The sequence below is a fragment of the Mustela putorius genome, unplaced genomic scaffold (assembly GCF_011764305.1).
Source record: "Mustela putorius furo isolate JIRA1106 unplaced genomic scaffold, ASM1176430v1.1 tig00000242_pilon_pilon_pilon, whole genome shotgun sequence".
NCBI lineage: Eukaryota > Metazoa > Chordata > Mammalia > Carnivora > Mustelidae > Mustela > Mustela putorius.
Window position 1 is genome coordinate 18,258,969 of NW_025421325.1, and position 24,933 is coordinate 18,283,901.

The 24,933-nt window shown below is 37.1% G+C and overlaps 1 protein-coding gene across 8 annotated transcripts in view; it reads left to right on the forward strand.

Annotated features, from left to right (window-relative positions):
* The window catches only part of MSRA (methionine sulfoxide reductase A), a 426,874-nt gene that overhangs the window by 295,329 nt on the left and 106,612 nt on the right, over positions 1–24,933 (forward strand). For all 8 annotated transcript variants that reach the window (XM_045078388.1, XM_004766048.3, XM_045078389.1 and 5 more), the window contains one exon: positions 22,577–22,683. In XM_045078388.1, the coding sequence (XP_044934323.1) occupies positions 22,577–22,683 (107 nt within the window). The remainder of the gene's footprint in view (positions 1–22,576; positions 22,684–24,933) is intronic.

Here is a 24,933-nt window from a genome sequence, read left to right on the forward strand (position 1 = left end):
GGACAAAATTAAACTGTCTTTTCTAGGTGTGCCTGTGCACCAAGGAAATTATTGTCACAAAAATCAGGAATGTTTATGGCTAGAAACAGGGAGGATCCCCAGAAGGGACCCATGGAAAGCTTTTGAGGATAATGGCAGTGATGTATTTCTTGACATGAGTGGTGGCTATACGTGTGTTCATTTTATGGGAAATATTTTAACATTATATATAAAATACTAATATTAATGTGAACACACTAATAAACTGTGCATTTGTTTTATGTACTTTTATAAATTTATGTACCTTTCTGTAATTAGATCTAAGATTATAAAGATTAATATGTTGATTGCTACTTAATGTCTATGAACAATGTCTGTCCTGAAGGTCTAGCTTTGTGAATATGTGTGCACATGGGTGTTCAGTTCTGGTTCAGATGTAAACTCTTACAAATCTCATGTATATGCTTAATGTTCTATAGTGGAGCATTTTGATTGTCTCATTGCTATGAAATTTTAAGACTTGGACAGGAAGGGGTGACATATAAATTTTAATATTCTGGAAGTTTTATACATTTTTATGATAATTTGAACATTTCAAGACTCATTATTTGGTTTAACTTGGGAGTTAATAGCATAAATGCATATGGAGTTCCAGGCATTCTAAGATATAATAATTTAAAATGTTTCCTCTTGCCAGTCATAAATAGAATTTCCCTTTTATAGTAGTAAAATCTATACTAAGGTGAATTTCTACCTCTCAGGAAGAAATCACTACATCTTTTCAAAATAATTTATTTATGATTATGGAAGTAATGTTTTCTCATTATTGAAAATGAAAATCTTCCTTTTAGGTACAAAGTGAATAGGTACCTCTGTTATATAGCAATATCATTGTATCCCTCATGAAATGCATTGCATTAAAAAAATAGAAAAAATATTGTAAAAATGATAGGGAACACAGGGTATTTCCTTTTAGAAGAGAGCCACTTAATATCATTTTCACTACATCCTACTTCATTTTTAAAATATACTTAAATGATGTAATATTTACAAATTGGGATAGTAGTGACTAAGACATGGGCTTTGGAGTTAGCTAGTTCCATATCCAACATTGGGTTGGGTCAATACTCAACCTCTCTCTGGGTATCTGTCTTATCTTCTGAGAAATGGTTTTGATAATAATTTTCAGGTCCTTGGGGAATTGGATAAATAATATAAGTAAAATATAATAAAGGCTCCAGGATCATTAGCTATTTTATTGATCACCTGATTCAAATAATAATTGCATTTATAGTCAAGGTATGTTTAATTTAATAGGCACATATGTTTGTAATTATAGCTCACTGGGAGAACGGGATATTTTATGTGTAATATTCAGACATGAGAAATTAAAAGGACCGGTTAGTTTTTCTTAACTGATATGGCTTACATGCTTGTTAGGCAGAGGTTGAAATGGGCCTTTGGAGTTCTATTAAATCTGGATGGGCCAGTTTCATAGTGGATTATTTGTCATAGTTCCTCCACCCCAATATTTCTTCCTCAGAGTTATTTTCACATTACATAGGAAGAAAAGCAAAGAGGTATTGAAGAGGTAAATAATATATATCTCTGTCTTCCTTCTTCAGCCCCTTCCTCCCACCTTCCTTTCCTCACTTCCCTTCTTCTCTTCCTTCCTCCCTTCCCCTCTCTTCCCCTTCCCTCCCTGCCCCCTTCTCCCCCCCCTTCCCTCCCCTCCCCTCCTCTTCCCTTCCCTTGCAGGTAAAGGCCAGGGATGCTAGGAAGCATCATGTGGGTGATGATAGAAGGGTGATGGTGAGAAGAGCTGTCTATCGCTATGAGGGAGGCAGGCTCATCCACCTTTTGGAGGACCTCAGGGACCTGTGATGTTTTCCCCATGGAGATGCAATTTAGCCATATGCTAAGGAGAGTTGGGTGTGAGGAAGAAATTTGAGTCCCTGGGGACCATGGAGCCTACATGAACAGCTTTCACTCATTTTAAGTGAAAAGGAAATCTAATCCTCTTTTGTTTAAGTCACTCTTGTTTTTGTTCTCTGTTAAACTGATTGCAGTTCCTAATTGGTACGGTGGGGCCATACTAACTTTTGAGAGATACAGGATTTTCTGAGAGGTATGAAAAGATGCTGTAATCAACCGTAAGCACATTATGATGACAACTTTAATGCTGCTTTTTTCCCTGCCCAAACTATTAAATAAGTAGGAAAACCGACTTTTTTTCTTGCTTTCTTCCTACAAATGAGAACTTTATCTTTTTGCAATTGTATACATGTTGATTTCGATTTCTGCTTATTCATTTAAAGATTGTAATATCTTCTTCCCTTCCTTGTAGACTTCCAATGTGTAACTTAAAATGCTGTTTTACTGAAAAACTTTTAAAAAATGGTCTTGTGTTTTCTAATGCAAATCTTTGAAGAAAAGGAAGGAAGAAAGAAAGAAAGAAGGAAGGAAAGAAGGGAGAAACGGCACTGATAACCACTGAAATTAGTGCATATAACAGAAAATATGAATACCAAAGACCTGTGATTCTCTTTAATAACTATTGGTTTTCACATCCTAAAGTTTCACTTCATGTGTTGCTTCATTCAGTGGCCTTCAAAAAGGAGGTTTATAAGTGATAATATCAAAAGATGTTGCTCATTAATATATAGCAGTGGGTCTCATATGGGGGCAGTTTGGGATATTTGGCAGTGTATAGAGTCATTTCTGGTTGTCACAAGTGAGTGGACGCTGCTGGCAACAGTGGATAAAATCTGGGGATGTGTTACACATCCTGCAATGCCTAGGACAACCCCTCACTGAAAAGAAGTACCTGTCCCTGATGTCGATAGTGCCAAGGCAAAGCAACCCTGACAAAGAGTCCTTGGTAGTCAACCTTCTATTTTAAGTTTAGTTGCTCAGCAGGGTCTTTCAAAACACCTGAGTTTCATTTTTAGCATATTAATTGATTTCTTAGCATTTCCTTCCCACTTTAAAATTGGCCAAGAACTCTTGCCTTCCTCAAATGATCTAGATAACAGTTTCCCTTGCTGATAGTTTATCATCTCCTGGTATGAAAAAGAGGGGCTGAAAGTTTATGCTTGACCCAAATGACACAGAAGTCCAAATTTCAGTGTAATGTCCTGGGGTTCCTTGATTAAATATTCATATGTATATTCTAAATCCCCTGGATTTTTAAAAATATTTTACTTATTTATCTGAGAGAGAGAACATGAGTGGAGAGGTCAGAGGGAGAAGCAGACTCTCTGCTGAGCAGGGAGCCCGATGTGGGACTTGATCCAAGGACTCTAGGATCATGACCTGAGCCGAAGGCAGTTGCTTAACCAACTGAGCCACCTAGGCACCTCTCCCCTGGATTGTTTGAAGGAAATTTTGCTTTACTTGCCTTCACTTTACTTTTCAAAAGGATCTGCCTTTAGTGACTACTGATATGGAGAAGAGCTGATAAATGTATTGGGTTTTATAAAGTTTAAAGGGATGATAAGTAAGTCAAAGCTGTAAGTCTAGCATAAGAATTATGAAATTGAATGTGTTTTCATAGGAGGGACTTGCAGATGTCTGTCAGGTTTCAGCATTATGTTTACTTTATTCTGAAAATGGAAAAACTGGAAAATAATGCCCTTAGGCTTTGTACAAGGAAGAGGAGAGAAATATTAGGCTTGTAGATCTGGAAGCAGTAATAGGATTATGTAGTTAAATGATCCACTATTACAAGGAACTACCAATTTGTTTATTCAATATATACAGCTAGAAACAACCCAGAAGCACTTATTAAGCAACACTGAATTAGGTCTCTACAGAAGATCTAGGTATTCATCCTGGCTTTATCATCACACACCATGAGGTAATGTGTTTAGATCAGGGTGGAAGCTGTGGAAAGGGAAAGATTAGTAAAAGATTTTACAGAAAACAAAGGTAAAGTTAAGTGACTGCCTGGCTTAAGGTATAAAAGAGGCTCAAATGAAACATGGATTACTACAAGATTGAAAGCTTGGGTTGCTAGGAGAATGATCCTGTCAGTTGATGGAGATGAGAAAGGTAGGGGCAATGAAAGATAATAAGGTCAGTTGAGAACTGAGGGGTGACGGAGCCTATGTATGTGTCTAACAGCAATGTGGTTCTACACAACTGAAATCTGAGAGAGAATTTGGATCACAAATTTAGATTTGTAAGTTTTTAGCATAGAAAGGGGAGATTCCATTGGAGGGTACATGGAAGAGAAGACCATGGCAAAAGACCACACCTATGAACAACTGTAGTAAAAATGATGAAGGGCAAAAATAGAAAAGCAAATAGATAGGGACTGGTCAAGAAACAGTTGAAGTCTTAGGCAAAGTGTAGTGTTACAAGGCCAAGGGGAAAAACATTTAAGGAAGGAAGGTACTGTTGACACTCAGGGAGCAGGGATTAAGAATGAAGACAAAAGGGTAAAACACAGAGAAAATTAATTTGTTGATTAATGATGGGGATTTAAAAATATTTGTCACCATTTAGATGCCATTTATGCACATTTTAATTTGAATTATTTTACTGAAATAAATGTACAGCATCCATTTGTTAACAGAATAGTAACACAAAACAAAAAATATGAAAAACTCCACTCGAACCCAAGGGAATTTTGGATAGCCTAGCTATCCATGCCTCCATGCCCATTCTTTCAACTTTAAATGACTTCTTAAAATTAGGGTAGGAAGCTATTTAGCCCAAAGACTTCTATTTGTGATTTAAAAGACTAAAAAATTAGACAAAATATATGAAACAATGGACATCAGAGAAACAAATCCTATAATTGCCCCATCTGATTTCTTAGAGAAAACTTCTGTGCTGCAGAATGAGGAAGAGGAACCCAAGGCAAGCCTCACAGTTTTGTGAGTTCAGGAGATGAAAATGGAAGTCTAGGGGTGCTGAAGAAGGTAGAATTTGTAGAATAGAAGAAGGGAAGAGAGAAATGTTGAGAGAGAAATCTCTGGAGATCTGCAAAGTGTTCCTTTAAGTGATTGTCTGAGTACTGACCAGAATATTGTGTGATTAAAACAAACTGAGGCCAGGAAAAGAATCCCCTTGAACAATTAGAGGGAAAAAAATCCCCAGAGTTCACATGGGGTTGAGAATACTTGCCTGTTTTCACTAGCCAGAGTGGTACACATATAAAAATTCACTGGACATCAGATAAAGTACTCAGAAAGTTTTAGCTCATTAGCAAGAAAATTAACCCAGATTAAAAGCTTCTTTTGTCCAAAATAATAGTGTTTGAAAGCAAAAACCAAAAGGATATGTTACTTGATTTTTTATTTTTAAGATTTTACTCAAGTATAGTTAACATACAGTGTTGTATTAGTTTCAAGTGTACAATATGGTGACTCACCAGTTCCATATATTACTCATTGCTCATTAAGATAAGTGTACTCTTAATCCCCTTCACCTCCTTCCCCCCCATTTTCCCCACCCACCCCTCCCCTCTGGTAACCATCTCTTTGTTCCCTATAGTGAAGAGTCTGTTTTTTTTATTTTTGGGGGTTTTTTTTGGTTTGTCTCTTTTCTTTTGTTTTGTTTCTTAAATTTCACAAATGAATGAAATCATAAGGTACTTATCTTTCTCTGACTTATTTCACTTAGCATTATGCTCTCTCTAGCTCCCTCCATGTTGCTGTTGCACATGGCAAGATTTCATTCTTTTTTCTGGCTAAATAATATCCCACTACATATAAATTCCACATCTTCTTTATCCATTCATCTATTGGTGGACACTTGGGCTGCTTTTAAATAATTTGGCTATTGCAAATAATGCTGCAATAAATAGGTGTGCATATATCCCTTTGAATTAGTATTTTCATATTCTTTAGCTAAATACCCAGTAGTGCCATTACTGGATCTTACAGTAGTTTTATTTTTAATTTTTTCAGAAACGTACATACTGTCTTCCAGTCACTACACCAGTTTGCATTCCCACCAATAATGCACATGGGTTTCTTTTTTCTCTGCATCCTCACCAACAATTTTCTTTTGTGAATTTTTTATTTTAGCCAGTCTGATAAGGGTGAAGTCATATCTAATGATGGTTTTGATTTGCATTTCCCCGATGATGAGTGACCTTAGGTATCTTTTCATATGTCTCTTGGCCATCTGGATGTCTTCTTTGGAGATATGTCTGTTCATGTCTTCTGCCCATTTTTTAATTAGATTATTTGTTTTTTTGGTGTTGTTTTTAATGAATTCTTTATGTATCTTTGAAACTATTCCTTTATTGGATATGTCACTTGCAAATATCTTCTCTCATTTAGTAGGTTGTCTTTTAGTTTTGTTGGTTGTTTCCTTTGCTATATAGAAGCTTTTTATTTTGATGCAGTCCCAATAGTTTATTTTTTGTTTTGTTTACCTTGCCTCAGGAGACAAATCCAGGAAGATGTTATGGCCTATGTCAGAGAGATTATTGCCTGTGTTCTCTTCTAGGATTTTTATAGTTTCAGGTCTCTCGTTTAGGTCCTTAATCCATTTTGAGTTTATTTTTGTGTATGGTAGTCCAATTTCTCTCTCTTTCTTTCTTTCTTTTTTTGCATATAGGTGTCCAGTTTTTCCAACACCAGCTTCATTATTAGTGTATAATAATGCAACAGAATTCTGCACATTGATATTTTATCCTGTGACTTTACTGAATTTATTTCTCAGCTCCAGAGTTTTTTGGTGTATATATAGATATAGTATATATGGTATGTATAGATTTTCTGTGTATAATATTATGTCATCTGCAAATAGTGACAGCTTTACCTCTTCCTTACCAATTTGGATGCCTTTACTTTCTTTATGTTGTCTAATTTGTGGCTGGGACTTCCAGTACTATATTGAATAAAAGTGGTGAGAGCAGACATCCCTGTCTTATTCGTGAACCTTAGTGAAAAAACTCTCAGATTTTTACTGTTGAGTATGATGTTGGCTATGGTTTTTTCATATAAGGCCTTTATTATGTTGAGATATGTACAGAAACTAATGATGTATTTTATAGTGACTAGCACAAGACAATAAAAAAATAAAGAAAAAGAGATATGTTCCCTCCAGACACACTTTGCAGAGGGTTTTTATTATGAATGCTTGTGGTTCTTTTTCAAATTTTTTTTTGCATCTAATGAAATGATCATATGGCTTTTATTTTTTCTTTTATTGATGTGATGTGTCACATTGATTGTTTCGTGAATATTGAACCACCCTTACATCCCAGTAACAAAATCCCCCTGATCATGGTATATTCTTTTTTAATGTATTGTTGGATTTGGTTTGCAAATATTTTGTTGAGGAGTTTTGCATTTATATTCACGAGGAATATTGGCCTGTAGTTCTCTCTCTCTCTCTCTTTTGTGTGGTGTCTTTATCTAGTTTTTGTATCAGAGTGATACTGGTCTTATAGAATGAATCTGGAGGTTTTTGTTTCTCTTGTATTTTTTTTTTTTTTTTGAGTGGTTTGAGAAGAATAGGGATTAACTCTTCTCTAAGTGTTTGGTAGAATTCCTCTGTGAATTTGTCTGGGCCTGGACTTTTGTTTCATGGAAGTTTTTTGATTACTGATTCAATTTCATTGATAGTAATTTGTCTGTTCAAATGTTCTTTTTCTTCCTGCTTTAAGTTTTGGTAATTTATATGTTTCTCAGAATTTATCCATTTCTTCTAATTTGTCCAATTTGTTGGCATATAATAATTCCATAGTATTCTCTAACAATCTTTATTTTAAGTGGTATTGGTTGTTATTTCTTCTGATTCATTAGTGATTTTGCTTATTTGGATCCTCTCTTTTTTTTTTAATGAGTCTTGCTCGAGACTTACCAATTTTGTTGATCTTTTCAAAGAACTACCTCTTGGCTTCAGTGATCTGTTCTACTAGTTTTTGTCTGTTTGTCTGTTTCTATATCAATTATTCCTGCTCTAATCTTCATTACTTCCTCCCTTCTGCTGGTTTTGGGTTTTTTTTTTTTCTTTTTCTAGCTCCTTAGGTGTAAGTTTAGGTTGTTTGCGATTTTTCTTGCTTCTTGAGCTAGATCCATATTGCTGTAAACTTTCCTGTTAGAATCACTTTTGCTGTGTCCCAAAAGTTTTGGACAATTGTGTTTTCATTTTCACTTCTCTCCATATAATTTTTTATTTTTTTCTTTGATTTCTTGATTTTGGCTTTCTTTAGTGATATACTAGATTTCTTTCTTTTTATTTTTTGCATATCTATTACTGGTTTTTGATTTGTGGTTGCCATTAGGTTTGGTTGACCCAAAACATTCATTGTTTAGTAGCATGTTATTTAACCTCCATGTATTTGTGGTCTTTACCAATTTTTTCTTGTGGATGACTTCTCGTTTCATAGTGGTATGGTCAGAAAAGACACATGGTATGACTTTGGTCTTTTCGAATTTGTTGACATTTGTTTCATGGCCTAATATGTGATCTATTCTAGAGAATGTTCCATGCAGACTTGAAAAGAATGTGTGCCCTGCTGTTTTAGGATGAAATGTTCTGAATATATCTGTTAGATCCATCTGGTCCAATGTGTCCTTCAAAGCCATGGTTACCTTGATGATTTTCTGTTTTGATGATCTATCTGTTGATGTGAGTGGGGTGTTAAAGTCTTCTACTATTATTGTACTATTATTAATTACTTCCTTTATGTTTGTTATTAACTGCTTTATACATTTGGATACTCCTATGTTGGGTGCATCAATATTTGCAATTATTATATCTTCTTCTTAGAGTGCCCCCTTTATTATATAGTGTTCTTCTTTGTTTCTAATTACACTGTTTGTTTTAAAGTGGATTTTGTCTGATACAAGAATTGCTACTGTGGCTTTCTTTTCACCTCTATTTGCATGATAAATATTTCTCCATCCACTCACTTTAAATATGCAATGTCTTTAGGTCTGAAATGAGTCTCTTATAGGCAGCATATAGATGAGTTTTGTTTTTTTCCATTCCATCACCCTATGTCTTTTGATTGGAGCATTTAGTCCATTTACATTCAAAGTAATTATCGATAGATAGGTATTTATTGCCATTTTGTTATTTGTTTTTTGGTTGCTTTTGTAGTTCTTTTCTGATCCTTTCTTCTTTTGCTCTCTTCTGACATTTTTTTTTTTTTTTGGCTTTCTTTAGTGATATACCAGATTTCTTTCTTTTTATTTTTTGCACGTCTATTACTGGCTTTTGATTTGTACTTGCCATTAGGTTTATGTATGACATCTTTTGGATATAGCAGTCTATATTTAGCTGATGGTCACTTAAGTTTGAACCCTTTGTTTACTCCTTTCCCCACCACACTTTAGATACATGGTGTCATTTTTTACATCCTTTTATTTTGTGTGTCTCTTGATTGATTTTACAGATACACTTATTTTCACTGCTTTTGTGCTTCTTACTTTTCTTATTCTTTTTTTTTTTTTTTTTTTTTTTTTTTAGATTTTATTTATTTATTTGACAGACAGAGATCACAAGTAGGCAGAGAGGCAGACAGAGAGAGAGAGGAGGAAGCAGGCTCCCTGCAGAGCAGAGAGCCCGACGTGGGGCTTGATCCTAGGACCCTGGGATCATGACCTGAGCCGAAGGCAGAGGCTTTAACCCACTGAGCTACCCAGGCGCCCCTTACTTTTCTTATTCTTATTTATGGTCTTTCTTTGTACTCAAAGAATCGCCTTCAACATTTTTTGTAGGACTAGTTTAATGGCCATGAACTCCTTTAGCTTTTGTCTGTCTTGAAATTCTTTATCTCTTCTTCTTCAGAATGATAGCCTTGCTATCATAGAGGATAGAGTTTTCCTGGTTGCAGATTTTTTCCTTTCAGCATTTCAAATATGTCATATCACTTTATTCTGGCCTACACATTTGCTGCTGAAAAATCTGCTGATAGTTTTATGGAGTTTCTCTTATAACTGTCTTCTTCTCTTTTGCTTCTTTTAAAATGCTCTCTTTATCACTACTTTATGCCATTTTAATTACTATGTATCTTAATGTGGACCTTGTTGGGTTGATTTTGTTGGGGGATCTCTGTGCCTCCTGGATCTACATTTATGTTTCTTTCCCTGGGAATATTTCCACTGTGATTTCTTCAAAGAAAATTTCTGTCTTCTTTTCTCTCCTTCATGTGAGATCTGTATAATATGAATGCTATTATGCTTGATGGGGGTGCTGGGTTCCCTAAGTCTATTATCATTTGTACAATTTTTTTTTTCTCTCACCTGCTGAGCTTGATTGCTGCCATTAATTCATTCTTCTGCTCCAGGTCACTAATTCATTCTTCTGCTTTGTCTACCGCTATTTGTTCCATCTTGTGTATTTTTAATTTCATTTATTGTATTATTTATCTCTGATTTCTTTTTATCTCTGTGTTAAGGGTCTCACTGATATCCTCCACTCTTTTTTCAAGGCCAGTGAGTATCTTTATGATCATTTTCTGTAGTTTTGTCCAGTTTTCCATTTGGAACATATTCCTCCGTCTCCTTATTCTGTCTAACTCTCTGGTTCATTGCTTTGTGTTAGGAAATTCAGTTACATCTCCCGCTCTTGGAAGTAATGGTCTTAGGAAGAGGTCCTGTAGTCCCTTGAAGTGTAGTGTCTCCTGTCCACTGGAATCTGGCACTTCAGGGGTGTCTCTTAGGTATATTGTGTATGTACCCTGCTATTGTGTCTTGGTTGTTTTTTCCTTCAGTCCATTTGTTTTCAGTGGCTCTCTTTGCCTGTTGTGGACAGTGTTTGATCCCTGTGGTATTAGTGGATGAGTCTGGGGCTGCCTTGGGCTTGAGTTGAATCAGATGAGTTGAATCAGATCAGGCATTTGCCAGAGATGAAATAGCACCAAACTGCAGCTTGCTTTCCCTGTGTTGTCCCTCGAGAAGTTTTTGTTACTGGGTGGTCCCTGAAATTACACCAACTGTCTGCAATGTATGATTGCTGTGTGTGATTTTCTTCCTCTAACCCCAGGGCCAGAGCCTCTTTGGAGTGGTGCTGGACCCTTTTGGGGCTGCTTGCACACTGCTAGGTTTGTAGCTCAGTTTGAATGGGCTCTGACCAAAAGCAGATTGAAGGGGAGTGTGTTGAGTGGTGCCCACAAGATTTGCATGCCAGCAAGTGGGAATGTACCACTGCTGCCACTGCTGAGACTGGGTAACAGGGGTGGGGCACAGTTTGAACAATGTGCATGCTGGCCTGCTTGTGAAATGAGTCCTGCTGTTGCCACTCCACCAGAACCAAGACTGGCCAGGGCAGATCTGCAAAGCATGCATGGGCTGGGTGCACAGTTTTAATAAGGTGCACGTGCCAGGCTTCTCAGGGGAAGGATCCCACAGGATTGGGACTGAGGGAGCCATGACTGGAAAGGGCAGATCTGCAGACTGTGGAAGCTGTAGGGGTAGGAGGGATGGACACAGGGCATGGTGAAAGCAAGTTAAGTAGTGAATGTTGATGCCATGCCAGTTCCTACAGTTGGCTGTATATTTATGCTGGGGTGGGGACAGAGGAGGAAGATGGCACCTGCCAGCTCCTTTGTTCCTAGAGAATTCCTTCAGTGAACATTGCCCCTCTGGGACACACTCTGAGATTAGTAAATAATTCTTCTTGTATGCCACAGGTGTTTTTCAAATTGTTACCTCTACTTTGTTTCTCTGTGTGCTATTTGTCATGCTCTTTCTTTAAGGACAGGGACTCAGCTTCCTCTTACCTTCTCAGCTCTCCCAACGCCTAGCCTGCTGATTTTTTAAAATTCCCAGCTTTAAGTCCCACTGGTTTTAAGAACTCACGGAATTCAGCCTCTCTAATTTTCAAAGCCTAATTCATCTTCCATGCATGGGCTCACTGATATGAGGGTCTGTTTCTCCCCCCATTCCTTGCCCAAGGCTCGTGGCACCCCCTCTTCACCCCACAGATGGCCTGGTCCCTTTAGCTCCCCACCACATCTCTACCCTTTCTACCCTCTTCAGTGTGGCTTCTTTACATTTAGTTGTAGTTTTTTTCTGTCAGTCTTTAGATGGTTTTCTGGGTTGCTGATACTGATGTATTTTTTAGTTGTATATGTGGGATGAGATGAACTTACGTCCTCCTACTTCACCGTCTTACCCTAAATTCAAGGATACTTTTATCAAGTAACTTAACCTCATTTCATAACAAAGAATATGAGCATAAATGTAGAATTACAAAATATCTGACACCCCGCAAGGTAAAATTCATTTTTTGGCATCCATTAATGATAACCAGGCATTCAAACAAACAGGAAAATACTGTCTGTAGTGGGAAAAATCAATCAATGGAAAATGACCAAACTTGACATAGATAATGATACTAGCAATAAGAATTAAAGTAACTAAAACTATATTCATTATGTTTAAGAAGCAACAGGAAAGATTGGGCATGTTAAATAGAAGGGTGGATGATATTAAAAAACACCTTTCCCAGGGTCCCTGGGTGGCTCAGCCAGTCAGTGGCTTACTTACTTACTGAGTAAGTAAGTAAACCACTTACACTTGGTTTTGGCTGAAGTCATGATCTCAGGATTGTGGGATTGAGCCCTTTGTTGGACTCCACACTCAGCATGGAGTCTGCTTGTCCTTCTCTCTCCCCCTCTGCTCCTCTCTCTGTACTCTCTCTTTCTCAAATAAATAGATAAACTAGTTTTGCTTTTAAAGATCTAACCCAGGGGCACCTGGGTGGCTCAGTGGGTTAAAGATCTAACCCAACTTCAAGAGATGAAAATTATAATGTCTGAGTTAAAAAGAATTTGAATGTCAGAAAAAAATTCCAAATTTGACAAAAGCTGTATAATTATAGATCTGAGAAGGTAAATGAGCATCAAACATAAGAAACATGAAGAAAATTACACCATGACACATAATAATCAAATCATTAAAAACAGTGATAAAGAGAAAATCTTAAAAGTAGCCACATAACAAAGATGAATTTCATAGAGGAACAAAGATACAAAGTTGAGAAATGGTAGATTTCTCATCAGGAACAATGGTAGGTGGGAGGCAGTGGAATAATATCTTTAAGTACTGGAAAGGAAAAAGAATTGTCCTACTAGAATTTTTTGCCTGGTGAAAATATCTTTCAAAATTGAAGGAGAAATACTTTTTCACATGTACAGAAGGTGAATAAATTCATCACTGACAGACCTGAGCTAGAGAATGTGAAAAGAAGTTCTTTAAGCATAGAGGAAGTGATACCAGCTAGAAATATGGACCTAAACAAAGGAATAAAGAGTACTAACAATGTTAACTACATTTTAACTAAACATAAAGACTTTTAAAGATTTAAATCTCTTTAAAAGATAATCTACTATTTAGAGCCAAAATAATAAGTATATATTGAGGATGATAAGATATTAGAAATTCAGTGCTTTGCAAACATAACAGAGTCTTGGAGAAGAGACTGTATGGTGGAGAAAGGATAATCTTTTCCATAATGATGCTGGGACAATTGTATATCCTTCTGCAAAAAAGCAACAACAAAAGAATACAACAGCAATAACAAGAAGACCAAAACAACTTCAATCTGTACTTCATACCATATACAAAATGTAAAAGGAATCATCGCTCTAATTTTAAAACCAAAAACTATAGAACTTCTAGAAGTAAATATAAGAAAAATCTTCATGATTTGGGTTAGATAAAGATTTTAGTTACGACACCAAAAACTTGATCCATAAAAGAAGCCATTGATAATTTCAATTCCATCAAAATTAATTTGTGCTCTTTGAAACTCGCTGAGAGAATTAAAGACAAACCCAACTGTGAGAAAGTAGTTTCCAATTATATATTTGTTTAGACACTTGTATTCAGAGTATATAAAAAACTCAAAATTCAACCATATGAAAACAATGCAATTTAAAAATGTGAAAAATATTTGAACAGTTTACCAGAGAAGATGTACAAATATCAAATTATCACATGAAAAATGCTCAACATCATGAGGCATTAAGAAATTCAAATTAAAACCGCAGTGAGCTACTACTACACATATATTCAAATGGCTAAAATTAAAAGGACTGACCGTACCAAGTGTTTACGTAGATGTAAGACAACCGGGGTTTTCCTACATTGCTGGCAGGTAATATAAAATATTACAACCACTTTGGAAAAAGTTTGACAGTCTTAAACAATAGTGTACCAGCCATTCCACTCCCAGGTATTTATCCAAAGGAATGAAAGCATATGTACATATAAGGATGTGTACATGAATATTTATACTAGCTTTATTTTAATAGCCCAATGCTGAAAAGAACCAAAATGTCCATGAATAGGTCAATGAATAAATTGTGGGGTATCCAATCAATGGAACACTGCTCAGCAATAAAGAGAAGGAAGTACTGAACTTAAAACAACATAGTTGAGTTACCAAAAAATAGTACATGCTATATGATTCCAGTTTTATAAAATTCTAGAAAATGCAAATGAATATAAATGAATGATAGAATATAGGTCAGAGTTTGCCTGAGGCTTTAGGGCAGGGACTGGGAGTTGTGGGAAGGACAGATTTAAAATGGGCCACAGGAATATTTTGGAGGTGTTCATTATCTTGATTGTGGCGATGGTTACATTGTGTGTATACATGTCAAAACTGATCAAATTGTATACTTTAAATGTATGCCATTTCTTGTATATCAACGTTACCTTAATAGAACTGCTTTTAAAAGGATCTAACCCAATCCTTGATTTTCAATGAGACCAGAGTGGTTAAGAGGCACAGATTATAGATGGATCTCTGTTCATTCATAATAAGCACATCTTGCTTCTCTGCATGCATATCTGTTTGATGATACATTGTAGAAATTTTTTGAGACAGAGATTAGGTTCTTTGGTGTGTGTTGTAGCTGAAGTCCTAGCAAGATTCCTGGACTGAGGTGGATGCTTAACAACTCTTTATTGCCTGAGAAACTTTTAAATTCCTTTTTTTTTTTTTTAAGATTTTATTTATTTACTTGACAGAGATCACAAGTAGGCAGAGGGGCAGGCAGAGAGAGAGAGAGGAAGAAGCAGGCTCCCTGCCAAGCAGAGAGCCCGATGCGGGACTCGATTCCAGGACCCCGAGATCATAACCTGAGCTGAAGGCAGTGGCTTAACCCACTGAGCCACCCAGGCACCCGAAACTTTTAAATTCTTAAGAAATACATTGAAAAAGTCTCTTCCTTGAATTTCTGCATTAGAAGTCACAAGGGGATGGAGGAGTTATGTTTACTGGGCTTCTATGCAAGGTACCTAACAAGGTATGTACCATCACCCCCATTTTTCCAAATGAAGAAATTGAAGTGTAGATGGGTCTAATAACTTGGCTGAGATTACACAGTTAGCAAACAGGAGAGCTGAAATTAGAATTCAGAACTGTCTCATGACAAAACCTAATTATGGGTCAGGATCCATTTTTTTCCCTAGCAACTGTCTGTAGAAGAGAAGAATATGGATTCTTCCTGGCAGTAGTCACCCGGTCTATGCAACCAACACAGTGAGCCTCTAATGAGATTATTATTCCCCTGAAGTTCCCTAACACAGTTAGAAATTGCAGGCCCTTATAAATGAGTACTTCTTTGCCCTGATGTTCACTATCAGCTGGTGAGTCCTGGAATTTCTAAAAGTAATCACCTTGAAACAAGTCATAGTGTGAATTTCCCTTTAAAATTCCCATGTTCAAGCATATTTTTTCATCTCTCCAGTTAGAAGGTATGGAACAGGGCTGGTAGCCAAAAATGAGCTAAGGCTTAGACGGCCCATTGAGCAGATGAACTTTTGTCTTTTTTTGCTTCATTACAGATTAAGCATTTCTCTGTTTTCTAGTGCTTTCTGTGGCTCTGCTGAGAGAGAGAGAAATCTTAGAACAGTCTGGTGGTTTGTCCCTTTCAAATCTTCTTTGAAGAAGGTGGATGGGAAAATTGCAAACAGTTGGTAGATGCCAAGAGGTCAGTCCTCTTCAAGAAGGCTCCAAAGCCCAGTCCTTATTATTTCGTTTAGAGAGTGCTATGGGAGAAGGTTCATCACAAAATGTTGTTTCTCAGCCAGTTATTTTCATTTCACTCACTACAGCAGGCCCATTGCTTGCTTTCCTGGAGGAAAACAACCAGATAGTATCAGTAATTCATCCTCTCAGTTTTTTCAAAGCCAAGTGGAGGGCACAGTGAACTTTGCAACACTTACTGAATCTATATGAAAGAGAGTTTTGGATTTTTGAGGACTATACTTCCCCAGGATGCTATGGAATTCTGTAGCTTCCTTGAGACTGATCTTTCCAAACATATCTAGTCCCTGGGATGTCCTGTTGAGATTCCTGTGTGGCCTCATGCTCAACTAACCAATTTCATTTCCTTCTAGACCCCTAGGCAGAACCCAGCTCTGTCTCTTCACAGGCTTCAGCACATAGCAAACTTGTTCTTACTTCTGGACCTTAGGTGGTGATGCTCATTTCCAGATGCACCACCTACAGTGCACTTTGTTCCATTATCTTTGATTGTTTTGCTCTAACTTGTTGTGCATCAATTTTGGTATCAGGTGGATCTTGTTCTAAATCATAGCGTGGCCATTTACCAGCTCTGTGTTATCAGGCAGGCCACGTAATGTCTCTGATTCACAGCTTCGATTGGGTCAAAGAAAGTTGAGAATACCAACTTCACAGGGCTAATCTGAAGACTAATGACAGTTTTCTGCAAGGTGAGGGGAAATGTTGGCAAAAACCCAGTACAGTGAAGTATAGAGTCAAGCTCATCCCTTTCCCCTTTTCCCTTTTCTGGGCTCTTTCTTGGGATCAAGGCTTATAATTAACAGTGCTGAGCACACAGCTGGTGCTCTGTGAACACTTTATAGTAGAGGGAATGTATTTATTTTTGGAAGAAGGAAAGACAAGTAGGGATTCTCTGTCTCTCATGATATTTTTCAGTCTTTTTCACAGTGCAATTTTGGTTAGTTTTGCCTGCTTGATAACAACATTATAAAGGCTGTTTAGATCAGGTATAATGGTCAAATATTTTATTTAACTTTGCGATTCCATGGGTTGGAACACAGATTTCCAGGTTCTTTCTTGGGATTAATGCCAAAAAGACCTGACTTTTCCAAACTTCAGATAAGAGATCAAGAATGAGACATTGCTTTGAAAGGCTCTTCATGGGTAGGGGCAGGTGCCAGAAAATTCACTCAAAGAGTTTTTCCTTTTCTTGGGTTTGTTTTCCATTGAAATAGAGAACTGGGATGGAGATTAGCAGAGCTAAAATTTTAATTAGGAAGATAATTCTGCTAAAAATGTAATAAAGAGTTAAAAACTAGTACATTTCTACACACATAAAATGGATTTTGATTCTCTGTTTGGATTTTCCTATGTGAACTGTACTGTGTGGGCATCTGAGAGAAGAATATTATTTAATGCTTTTCAGGGGATGAAAAGTTTTGTACCTAGATTATCTTGTGTGACATCATTTGTTATTTTTATTTCAAACTAGTTATTCTGAAGCATTACAGGATTATTAAAAGTTATTTAAAGTACTTAACACCCCATAATTTTTTAGAGTCAACAAAGTGCTTTACAGGTTTCATCTCATTTACTCCTCACAACAAACCTATAGTTTAGGTCCTTATAATCCTTATTTTACAAATGAGGTTTGAAGCTCAGAAACTAGGTAATTTACATAAAGCATGTTAGTGACATAGTCAGACTTAAAAACAAGGTCTTGTAGTGCTGAGTCCTAGGCTTCTAATAAGAGATTTAGTGAACAGGTTTTCCTCACATGTGAGTTACTGTTTTGCGTGCATAACATAAACCAATGGAGGCTGAAAGAAATGGTGAAAAGTTTAATGACACTAAACATCTGTAAATGCAATGTATTAAGAATAATGAGAACAGAAAATCCATAGTTCTATAGGTTTTCAATCTGTTGTGCATCAAATCATATTTCCCAGTGAACCATCTGTTTCCAAATTTCAAGCTCCCCTCCACTTAATAAGCCTCTTCATCAGTTAACCAAAAGGTACATGCATTGGAATCAACTAAACACATACACAAATAGATGGAAATGTGCATATGGTTTTGTTTTAAGATATTAATACCTTCTCCTTGGGGTGAATTTTGATGGAAAAAAATTCAATCAAATTAACATTGTTATTCATGAATATACCAGAGGGTTAGTGCCTTATCCAACGTCACTCAAAATTCAAGGATATCTGAATAAAGACTTTGATGTTTTCTCTCTATCCTCTACTGTATCTCTTTAACATTTTCTTGTCTTCTTTCCAGGCAGGCAGAGGTTTAGCCAGAGTGACTAAGAGAGTGTGATTAGTTCTGACTTGAGGAGCTGTCAGTTTTGTTAGAATATCCAAGAAGTGTTGGGATTGGAAGGTCAAGGCTGTAAATTCAAATCTGTAAGACTTGAAGATGGTGCCTATAACAATGTGAATAATTCTCTTTCCAACTGATAGAAAGTCATTTGGGGTTGGTGCAAGGAGTCTGGGACAGAGCTGTGGATAATGCCCACTATGTTACTTCTCTTTATAGCTGTCCAGGGTGAGCTGGGGACAGCCCAAGTCTGCACAAAGAAGACAAAAACAACAGTGACAGCAACCCTATCAGTATTGTAGTATAACATTTAGAAGATGATCAAGTTAGAATTTGATTCAAGGGAATCATGGCTTTAGGGAAGGGTTCATAAATCCCCATCCCAGATTGTAGTAGTAGTATACCCCACAATTGTATAAAGAATCATGGATTGTTTTTTATAGAAATACACTGCCTTATATACTTGCCTAGAAATGACAGTCATATGTATCTTTTCTGCCCAACCACACAATTTTGTGAAACCTCTTGGATATTTCTACCCCTTAGGTTGTCATGTCACTACGAGAGAGGCTCTGAATGTAGATGTAAATCTGGAGGTTTTATTGTGTACTCTTCTACCAGACTATTTAAGAAAATATGATCAGTAGAAGAACCCACTATTAGACAATTTCCTTGGAATGATTCTTAATTTTTCCCATCTTGTTTGCTAAAAATTAGTTTTTATGCATAAGCAGCAATTTATCATAATCCTATGATAAGTTAAAGACCTTCATCCAAACACAGAGATATTTATGTCTTTTGTACAAGGCATATGGACTCTTAGCAAAATTTGTTGAAAAGTATAAAAAAAACCCACCTGCCTGTTCTCTTTAACTCACATGCTAGTTGATCTTCCAAAAAAAAAAAAAAGGGAACTTGAATAGGTGTAAACAACTCCATACAGAGACCTCACTGTTCTGCATCTTGTACCAAATGGAGATGAGTCAGATTTTCCTGAAAATCAGCCATCCAGCAATCTTTTAGATGTGTGTCTTAAAGAATGTTTTCAGAGGGATCAATAATATTACCATCACATCTTTGTGCACAGAAGGATGGAAAGTAGTCACTCAAGAAAAGCCTTACTTTTAAGTGAAAGAGTGAACATTGAAGAAGGTAAAGAAAAAAATATTGCCAAAGTGCCATTCTGGAAGCATATTTCTCCAGTTTCTTAAATTATACTAAAATGTGAGTTGTGTGAAGGTGGGGTTTGCTTTTATTCATTGCTGTATCCTTAGCACCTGGCAAAGTATTTGGCACATACTAAGTGCTTAATAAATATACTATTATAATACCTATATAGTATAGGCTATAAATAATATTTGTGCTGTAATAATATGTATTGTACATTATCATAATATTATGGTACTTAAGTGAACATATAGCTTATATGGAAATGAAATAGATATTCTAATTTGGTACTATACAGTGCTAATTTGCTATTATACACTTTTTACTGAACTCCTCCTATTCAAGACTTAGTTCAAGCATCTTCACTCCACATAAACTTTCCCAAGGGCTCCTTATAGCTGCGACATGGGCTGGTTTATTTTTTATTATATATCATATATTATTAAATTATTATTATTAAATTAATATTTTCACGTCACTGGTATTGGCTGTTTAAACCACTAATTAGTTTCCAGTCCCCATGTGACCTTTGTGTGTCAAGGTGGGGATAGGACTCTGAAGGTGGGAAAATGGAATTTCTAGGAAGTCAACCCATCTGGAATGTGAACAAATAGGTACAGGTACCAAAACACCCTTTCACTGTATGCACAAGTACATATGCACACACCATAGATAGCCTATGATTTGACGCTAAATCCTACTAGTTTGTTATTTAAACCTCTATTTTTAGACTCTAGTTTTGATCATGAATTCTAGCTTGTCAATTCATTAACTGACCTAGTGAACCTTTGGTGTCTTTAGCTACTGCACTTCCCTCTACTAGTCAAACATATTAGCTCACTGGTAGCTTTTCCTAGAGCTCTTAAGAAGGATTATTTTATCTACATTTAAATTTATATTTTCGGGTGCCTGGGTGGCTCAGTGGGTTAAGCCGCTGCCTTCTGCTCAGGTCATGATCTCAGGGTCCTGGGATTGAGTCCCATATCGGGCTCTCTGCTCAGCAGGGAGCCTGCTTCCCTCTCTCTCTCTCTGCCTGCCTCTCTACCTACTTGTGACCTCTCTCTATCAAACAAATAAATAAAATCTTTAAAAAAATTTATATTTTCATTTAAAAGTAAAAAGCACTGATTGATTGATTTGCACTCTAATACTGATTGCAGGCCTTGGATCATGAGATATAAACTTACATGTCCTTCATGGTGGAAGGGTATGCATCTGTCTGATGCTATACCAGGTCCCATGGTTGTAAGGCTCTGCCCCCTGGAAGGCTCACAGATGAGGAAGAGGGACAACCACATAATAACAATGCAGTACAGTAAAATCTCTGAGAGAGAGACCTGCCCAAGGGGATCAATGATTGTCACAGCTATAAGGAGCCCTTGGGAAAGTTTATGTGGAGTGAAGATGCTTGAACTAAGTCTTGAATAGGAGGAGTTCAGTAAAAAGTGTGTGCCTCCTGGGGGAATGGGGTTGGAGGTGGAAGGAGTACTGTACATTGGGTACCTCAAGGATGTTAGTTTGGAAGATTCAGGTTTTCCTTACTGCATTATTAGAGTTAAAATTATTGCTGCTGGATTATAAAGAATCTTGAAAATATCTGAGCAGACTTTAAACCTAGCCACTCAAAGTGCAGTCTGGTGGTCAGCACCACCCATGGGCAGTTTAGAAATGCAGACTCTCACTCACTCAGGCTCACCCCAGACCTACAGAACCAGAATCTGCATTTTAACAACATCCCCAGGTAATTCACATGGATCTGAAAGTACAGAGCTGTTCTTTCTGGAAGATGCATTTTCTATTGGAGGATACTTAGGGCACTTGTTAAAACTGAAGTTGATTCTTGAATGATGCAGTCAACGAGTGTGAGTTTCGTTTGACCACAGCATGGAGATCTATAGAAGATCTATCTTAAGCCTGTGCCTATTTAACTTTGGGGATGAAATTATTCAGTTAGAAATTGATTGGGATATATACTTTAGCAGTTGTGACTGGGCGAACTGTAAGGCTCAGGTTTTCCCTTAATTGGGTGGATGATCTTAGGCAAGCTCTACAAACTCACTGAATATCATTATTTAGTCATTTATAGGCACCTCCTCTGTATGGCTTACCATATATAATGCTTACCATATATAATCCCATCTCCTTATTTACTATGTGAGGGACCACAGTACATGCCACAGAGTGTCTCATTAAGATCCAAAGAAATAATGGACAACCCAGTGCTTTACAAGTGAAAACTAGAGTAGGTTATGATTTAAATATCTGCATAGAAAAATACATATTTGTAGAGTATCTACTGTGATCTAAGACCTATGATAAACTTACCTAAGTTCAAACATAACTGTTGTAATTAAAATAAAGAAAAACAGATATATTTTGTGCTTATTTAAGGAGAGTGGTGTCAAGATGAAATTAAAATAAGCACTTAGCAATATATGCACCCCTGTGTTTATTGCAGCACTATTCATAATAGCCAAGATATGGAAACAATGTTAAATGTCTGTTGATGAATGAATGGAAAAAGGAGATGTGGGGTGTGTGTGTGTGTGTGTGTGTGTGTGTGTGTGTTTATGAGAATATTACTCACAGCCATAAAAAAGAATGAAATCTTTCCATTTGTGACAACATGGATAGACCTAGAGGATATTATACTAAATGAAATAAGTAAAACAGAGAAAAACAAATTTGCATATTTGTGGAATCTAAAAAACAAAACTAACCAAAAAAATGTAGAAGCAGACCCAAAAATACAGAGAACAAACTGATGATTGCCAGAGGGGAGAGGTTGTAGGGGATGGGTGAAAAAGAGTAAGAAGAGTTGGAGATATAAGCTCTCAGTTATGGAATGAGTAAGTCACAGGAATAAAAGGCATAGCACAGGGAATATAGTCAAAGGTGTCGTAATAGCATTGTAAGGTGATAGATGGTAGGTATACTTGTGGTGAGTGTAGCCTAAGGTAAGACTTGTCAAATCACTAAGTTGTACACCTGAAACAAATTTAACATTGTGTGTCAACCATACTTCAATTGAATAAAATAAAATAAAAACAAAAACCACCAAGCAACTTAGCAGCACATGAATAATAGAAAACTTGTGACACTTGCCTTGTTTCTTGGTCCACTCCAGTAATCTTTCTGCTTTCCACTTTCCCAGGCATGCGACAAGGCAATGACCATGGCACTCAGTACCGCTCAGCCATCTATCCAACCTCTACTGAGCACATGGATGTAGCCCTGAGGTCCAAAGAAGACTACCAGAAGGTAGGGTCCTCTCTTGCTCCTGGACTCCCTCTGGTGGCCCCTATCAGTCAGACCCCACCTGTAGAAGGAGAATCTGGTTGTTTTCAGCTGGCACTGTGTCCATTCATACAGTTTTGGAAATATCTGTCAGCTTCTGCTCCATAAATACGCTAAATGAAATTTTAGGAGTAGGCCTTTGTGTATTTCTCGTGAAAGTCATCTCATCCACATGGATGTGTATCTTGACATGGAGTCATCTATTTCTCCCTACCTCTCTTTCACTAAATCTCACTTTTTTCTTCCTTCTTTGTATAGTACTTTGTTCAGGCTGCCATAACAAAGTACCATAGACTGTCAGCTTAAACAACAGAAGTGCATTGTCTCATGTTTCTGGAGGCTAGAATTTCAAAATCAAGGTCCTGGCTCTTCTTGACTCATGGTTCCTTTTGAGGCTTGCCACAGAAAGTTCTAGCCCAGGCCCCTCTCTTTGGCTTGTAGATAGCTATCTTCTCACTGTATCTTTTTTACATCCTCTTCCCTCTATCTTGTCAGTTTTTGTGTCCAAACTTCTCCTTGTTATGACAACTTCAGTCATAGTAGATTACAGTCCAACCTAATGACTGCATTTTAACTTGATTACCTCTATAAAGATGCTATCTCCAAATAAGCTCACATTCTGAGATACTGGGGGGTTGGAATTCCAACCTACATTTTTTGGAGTACACGGTTCAACCCAGAATACTCACTGTCTCTTGCGAGTAACAGTGGATTGAATTATAATAAAAATACTTCTTAGAAATACAGATATAATAGCATGAAATAATTATTTTTACTATTAACTTGTATTATATTTAAAAGTCTTCAATAGAGCTTTGGTTCTTTTAAAAATAACTTGCATTGCTTTAATTTTTAGAACTTTGTGATAATGTTTAAATTTAATTATTATTTTATTTCCTGACTTAAATTTAAGCTTAACAATAGAGCCAGTAGTTACTATAATGCTGATCTACTTTGGATTTATGAAAAAAGTCTGACATTTAATAGTTCCCAGCAGTCTGTGGGTTCTCCACCTATCCTCCATGGTGGCAGAGATGGCAGTGAGGAGGAGACCAAGACAAGAGTGTTATTTACTGATAAAAAGTAGCAGGGCATGAAGCTCATGGGTTGTTCAACTCTAAAAAGCAAAGAAGACTAGGGGAAATGCTGATAGAGCACCATTTATTCTCAGCACACCCCCTCCCTTCAGGGCTGTGATGTCTACTTAGGTGCTTATAGTAAGCAGCCTCTGGGTTGGCTCTTAAGGTTTCTGCCCTTGTGTAAACCCCTCTCCTTGAGTATGCACTGGATTTAATGACTCACTCCCCATAAATGACAGCAGTGGTGGGATGTTACTTTGAGATGAGTTTATTAAAAGATGGCTTCCATAGTAGGGGCCCTCCCTTCTTGCCTCTTGGATCACTTTCCCTAGAGGAAACCAATTGCCATGTTGTGAGGCAGCCCCCTGTGTAAAGGTTCATATGGCAACGGATGAAGGCCTCCAAGAACCACATGAGCAAGCTTGGAAGCCCCTCAGCCCTACTCAAGCTTTCAGATGAGTCTGGAACCCCAGCTCACAGTTTGACTACAACCCCATGAAAGGCCTCAAGCGAGAGGCGCCAAGCTAAGTGGTCCTACAGAAACCACAAGATAGCATTTATTGTTAAAGCTACAAAATGTTAGAGTAATTGGAGTATATTTATATTGCCATTCTCAAAAGCTTTTCACTGTAAAGACCCTTTCTCATATCTGTTCATCATGACTTTTCTTTTTTTTTTAATTTTTTATTTTTTTTAAAGATTTATTTATTTATTTATTTGACAGAGAGAGAGAGATCACAAGTAGGCAGAGAGGCAGGCAGAGAGAGAGAGGAAGGGAAGCAGGCTCCCTGATGAGCAGAGAGCCCGATGCGGGACTTGATCCCAGGACCCCGAGATCATGACCTGAGCCGAAGGCAGTGGCTTAACCCACTGAGCCACCCAGGCGCCCCCATCATGACTTTTCATCACAACTTCATGAAGTTGATAATGATGGGATCACCTGGGCATATGTGGTGATGGTTAAGCACATAGCCTCCAGCACCGAATTGTCTCAATTCATATGTCAGCTAAGTAACTTTTTATCAACTACCTGACACTTAGAAAGCTCTCTCATTTAACTCATGCAAACCTGTAAGGAGAAAGACCTCATTATTATCCCTGTATTTCAGATACCCAGTTTAGTTCATAGAGTAAC